This window comes from Cherax quadricarinatus, unplaced genomic scaffold, assembly GCF_038502225.1.
Source record: "Cherax quadricarinatus isolate ZL_2023a unplaced genomic scaffold, ASM3850222v1 Contig39, whole genome shotgun sequence".
Lineage (NCBI taxonomy): Eukaryota > Metazoa > Arthropoda > Malacostraca > Decapoda > Parastacidae > Cherax > Cherax quadricarinatus.
In genome coordinates, this window is record NW_027195065.1 from 486,501 (window position 1) to 492,500 (window position 6,000).

The 6,000-nt window shown below is 48.0% G+C and overlaps 1 protein-coding gene across 1 annotated transcript in view; it reads right to left on the reverse strand.

The window, feature by feature from the left end:
• Positions 1 to 6,000, reverse strand: part of LOC128684364 (prolyl 4-hydroxylase subunit alpha-3-like) — a 54,158-nt gene that overhangs the window by 32,403 nt on the left and 15,755 nt on the right. The window contains exon 4 of the mRNA XM_070079905.1: positions 2,776 to 2,960. Within this exon, the coding sequence (XP_069936006.1) occupies positions 2,776 to 2,960 (185 nt within the window). The remainder of the gene's footprint in view (positions 1 to 2,775; positions 2,961 to 6,000) is intronic.

A 6,000-nucleotide genomic window follows, 5' to 3' on the forward strand; every position in this document is an offset into this window, starting at 1 on the left:
TGGGTGAGATACACTGGCTGGTGGGGAAGGTGGGTGAGGTACACTGGCTGGTGGGAAGGTGGGTGAGGGCACACTGGCTGGTGGGAAGGTGGGTGAGATACACTGGCTGGTGGGGAAGGTGGGTGAGGTACACTGGCTGTGTGGGTGAGGTGGCTGTGAGGTACACTGGCTGGTGGGAAGGTGGGTGAGGTACACTGGCTGGTGGGAAGGTGGGTGAGGTACACTGGCTGGTGGGAAGGTCGGTGAGGTACACTGGCTGGTGGGAAGGTGGGTGAGGTACACTGGCTGGTGGGGAAGGTGGGTGAGGTACACTGGCTGGTGGGAAGGTGGGTGAGGTACACTGGCTGGTGGGAAGGTGGGTGAGATACACTGGCTGGTGGGGAAGGTGGGTGAGGTACACTGGCTGGTGGGGAAGGTGGGTGAGGTACACTGGCTGGTGGGGAAGGTGGGTGAGGTACACTGGCTGGTGGGAAGGTGGGTGAGATACACTGTCTGGTGGGGAAGGTCGGTGAGATACACTGGCTGGTGGGGAAGGTGGGTGAGGTACACTGGCTGGTGGGGAAGGTGGGTGAGGTACACTGGCTGGTGGGAAGGTGGGTGAGATACACTGGCTGGTGGGGAAGGTGGGTGAGATACACTGGCTGGTGGGGAAGGTGGGTGAGGTACACTGGCTGGTGGGAAGGTGAGTGAGGTACACTGGCTGGTGGGAAGGTGAGTGAGGTACACTGGCTGGTGCGAAGGTGAGTGAGGTACACTGGCTGGTGGGAAGGTGAGTGAGGTACACTGGCTGGTGGGAAGGTGAGTGAGGTACACTGGCTGGTGGGAAGGTGGATGAGGTACACTGGCTGGTGGGAAGGTGGGTGAGGTACACTGGCTGGTGGGGAAGGTGGGTGAGGTACACTGGCTGGTGGGGAGGTGAGTGAGGTACACTGGCTGGTGGGAAGGTGGGTGAGGTACACTGGCTGGTGGGAAGGTGAGTGAGGTACACTGGCTGGTGGGAAGGTGGGTGAGGTACACTGGCTGGTGGGAAGGTGGGTGAGGTACACTGGCTGGTGGGAAGGTGGGTGAGGTACACTGGCTGGTGGGAAGGTGGGTGAGGTACACTGGCTGGTGGGAAGGTGGGTGAGATACACTGGCTGGTGGGGAAGGTGGGTGAGGTACACTGGCTGGTGGGAAGGTGGGTGAGGTACACTGGCTGGTGGGAAGGTGAGTGAGGTACACTGGCTGGTGGGAAGGTGAGTGAGGTACACTGGCTGGTGGGAAGGTGGGTGAGGTACACTGGCTGGTGGGAAGGTGAGTGAGGTACACTGGCTGGTGGGAAGGTGAGTGAGGTACACTGGCTGGTGGGAAGGTGAGTGAGGTACACTGGCTGGTGGGAAGGTGGGTGAGGTACACTGGCTGGTGGGAAGGTGAGTGAGGTACACTGGCTGGTGGGAAGGTGGGTGAGGTACACTGGCTGGTGGGAAGGTGAGTGAGGTACACTGGCTTGTGGGAAGGTGAGTGAGGTACACTGGCTGGTGGGAAGGTGAGTGAGGTACACTGGCTGGTGGGAAGGTGCGTGAGGTACACTGGCTGGTGGGAAGGTGAGTGAGGTACACTGGCTGGTGGGAAGGTGGCTGAGGTACACTGGCTGGTGGGAAGGTGGGTGAGGTACACTGGCTGGTGGGGAAGGTGGGTGAGGTACACTGGCTGGTGGGAAGGTGGGTGAGGTACACTGGCTGGTGGGAAGGTGGGTGAGGTACACTGGCTGGTGGGAAGGTGGGTGAGGTACACTGGCTGGTGGGAAGGTGGGTGAGGTACACTGGCTGGTGGGAAGGTGGGTGAGGTACACTGGCTGGTGGGAAGGTGGGTGAGGTACACTGGCTGGTGGGAAGGTGGGTGAGGTACACTGGCTGGTGGGAAGGTGGGTGAGAGACAGTAGGGCAATGAAGATTTCAGTGTGGTATTAAATATGATATGACAAAGATGTTGAAAATGTCAAAGAAATCGCCTTTAAAACAAACGATTTTCACTATGTATTTAGAATTTCTTAAACTCTTCGTGGCTGTGCCACTGGACTGACGGTGTACTGACCGCTTGGGAGGTGGGTGACGGTAGAAAATAAACTCTAAATACCGTGGCTGGAAGAACTCAAATAACTCACATTTAGGAGAGGAATTTCAAGGCAACGTTTCTGTCCTTCCTGGACCACTGTCGAGTCATTGGTTGTGACTTGACAGGAAGGACCGAAATGTCGCCATAGGTTTCCTTTCCTAAGTTTAGTTAGTTTAATAATATCTTTATTATGCACCCCATGCCTATCCTGTAGGCGGTAGTCAAAAGATTGCAGAAGCACATACTGGGCCACAAGATTCTCAAAACTAAACAAGTTACATGTTTATATCTAGTTACAATCGTAATGAGTTATAAGGTAATATTTTTGTGAATTTGGTCACAAAAATACCTTATTTTTTAGCAGGAATGCTTGTAAAAGTGTTAAACGTACTAAAATTATTTTGTATATTTGATAAATTCGAATCCTAGAATAGGCGCTCTTGTCTGGAATCAGACTGATCAACCGCTCTAGTCTCCGAACCGTGTTGGGTTATGTTGATTTTGGATGATTTCTTTTAATTCCTCATGCACATGTACTACAAGTGAGCCAAAGGTATATTAAACAGTACAGAGTATCCATCCCGGGAATCTAACCCAGGCGCCCTCGACTGTGTGACAAACACTCCACCAGTGAGCAGCCGGGAAGAGCTAAGGCTAGTTAGTAGGTAATTACGTACTTACCAATCTGACAGCGGTGGTGAGCAAGGTGTCAAGCCTCTGCGTGGAGAACTGCCTGGCCCAAGGCTCCTCCTTCTCCACGTGAGCGTGAATCTCTGCCCGTGCCCTGGCTGCTCGCAGGAACTCCACGCCCGCGTTCAAGTATCCTTTGTTCACTGCTACCAGCCCGATGGATGCCAACTCTCTCACTGAAGATAATACTTCGCATTTACGTTAAGTCTCCCCTAGAATCGTTTTCTATCATTCTTGTGCCATCTATAAATTGATCTAGACTATACGTTCTTAATAATAATAATAATAATAATAATAATAATAATAATAATAATAATAATAATAATAGAGGGCTGAAGAGGGGTTGTTGAGGTGGTTTGGTCATTTAGAGAGAATGGATCAAAGTAGAATGACATGGAGAGCGTATAAATCTGTAGGGGAAGGAAGGCGGGGTAGGGGTCGTCCTCGAAAAGGTTGGAAGGAAGGGGTAAGGGAGGTTTTGTGGGCGAGGGGCTTGGACTTCCAGCAGGCGTGCATGAGCATGTCCGATAGGAGTGAATGGAGACGAATGGTATTTGGAACCTGACGATCTGTTGGAGTGTGAGCAGGGTAACATTTAGTGAAGGGATTCAGGGAAACCGGTTATTTTTATATAGCCGGACTTGAGTCCTGGAAATGGGAAGTACAATGCCTGCACTCTAAAGGAGGGGTTTGGGATATTGGCAGTCTGGAGGGATATGTTGTGTATCTTTATACGTATATGCTTCTAAACTGTTGTGTTCTGGGCACCTCTGCAAAAATAGTGTTTATGTGTGAGTGAGGTGAAAATGTTGAATGATGAAGGTATTTTCTTTTTGGGAATTTTCTTTCTTTTTTGGGTCACCCTGCCTCGGTAGGAGACGCCGACTTATTAAAAAAAAATAATAATAATAATAATAATAATAATAATAATATCTTTATTTACTACAAGTACATGTACAAGGTGTACAGGCCCAGCTGACATCACTGACATACTGCTATATAGAAAGCCGCTTATGTTGAGCATTTCGGGCAAATTAGGTCAGTTTTTGTCCCAGGATGCGGCCCACACAAGCTAACATCCAGGTACCCATTTTAAACTGATAGGTGAACAGGGACAGCAGGTGTCTTATGGAAACACGTCCCTAATGTTTTTCAGCCGTACCGGAGGAGATTCTAACTCCGGACCTCAGTGTGTAAGCTGAGTGCGCTACGGTACACCACAGAGATTAATAACTCAAGAAAGCTAAGCAAAGCGACATTTTCCGTTGAGGTTCTTTATTCCTATTTTGTAGGATGCAACCTTCAAAAGCCGATTGCTTCAGGTAGCCGTGTACTGCTAGACACAGGCAGCAGTTTTAAAGAGATTTGTCCTTACGTTCTTGATGTTGTGTGTCTACAAGAGTGCAGAGTCCCTGAAAAATCCCAACCCCCTAAATTTCCATCATTTGTTGCATATAACCTCAAATCTACTAACTCTTGTGTTCTATATATTAAAAAATCACTTCCCCATCAACTTCTTGCACACAAGAAAACAGAGGGGTTACAATATCACGGTGTTAGGATTTATATTGGGAACTCTGCTCTCAACATATTTAACTTGTATGCTCCTGCTGATAAATTTAATTACTTGGAGCTCCCAACTTGTGCTCATTCTGAGCCTACTCTTATTATTGGCGATTACAATGCGAGACACAAAAGCATTGGAAACTCACAGTTTGGTAATCGTAATGGTAATCAACTGTTGTCACTCTTAAACAGTCATGATAATGTCCAAATTGTAGGTGATCTTGAACCCACACATATCTATGGAGGCGTCCTTGATCTGTGCCTGGGCTTCAACATTACTTCTGCCAGCTGTGAGTCTTCCATTGTAACAGATATAGCGTCTGATCATTTCCCTAGGCTAACCTCACTAGATATTTGTAATACTATCCTTCCTGGTGGGATATTCAAACGGAAACGTTTTAATGTTCCCACTGATCAGCATGATGACTTTGTTGCACATGTGACTGACTGGTATAATTCCTATGAGTGTTCCTCTGTAGAGACCTTTAACAATGATCTTGTGAGCAGTATTCAGAACTACTTAGAGCCGCCACTGAAACCTCTTGGTACTCTAAACCCAACAAACTTCCATAATAATCATGCCTCCTTCAAAAACCATACTTATTACAATGATTCTAAACTTCGTACACTGAAACGTACTGCTCGCAGACTAGGCCTAGCCTATAGAAAACATCGTACCCCTGGAATGCTGAGGCTCTTCCAAACTGCCCTTGCTGCTGCCAGAGAGCGTATGACAGAGCTGCGGCAGACTGGGAAAAATTTGTCAACGGTCTTAATGCTCACACCCCACTTAGCCGGGCATGGACATAAATAGAATTAAGGGTAACAGAACTGGGCAGATCGCGCACCCTCATCCCTTACATAGGGCGAATGAGTTAGTCAGTGCTTGGGCTGCTACATCTAGCTATGACAATCTTCCCAGTACCACACAGGCAAAATTAAATGACAAATATGATGCAAGGGAGAGACTTGTTTGCTTTATGCTCAACAAGGCAGATGATTGCAACATTCCTTTCACTAATTATGAACTTGATGCAGCACTAACTAAGGGCAACTCCACGTCGCCTGGTGAGGATGGTATTACTTACAACATACTCAGATTGCTGTGTCGAGTACCAGGTAATTGATTACTTGAATTATATAACATGAGCTATGTAACTGGGGAGCTCCCTCAATCTTGGACCAACAGCCTCATCATTCCAATTCCTAAGCCCAATCAACAAAATGCATTTCGGCCAATATCTCTTACTAGCTGCTTGTGTAAAACATTTGAGAGAATGATTCTTAATCGTCTCATGTACAGAATCAAACAATTTTTGTCTCCCCGGTTACATGGTTTCATGCATGGAAGGAGCGTGCATCATTGCATAGCCACCTTTCTCACCCTGCACACTGACAGCTCATACACTACCTTCCTTGACCTTAAATCCGCTTTCGATGTAGCCAACCGACATGTAATCATTAGTGAACTTGCCAGAATGGATGTTGGAGGATGGCTTCTCCGCTGGATTAAAGGCTACCTGTCCAACAGGAAATCGTCTGTGTTGTTCCAGGGACATAGAAGTGTAACTAAAGACTTTGAATTAGGAACTCCACAGGGAGGTGTGCTCAGTTCCACACTGTTCAATATTCTAATTAATGCATTACTTA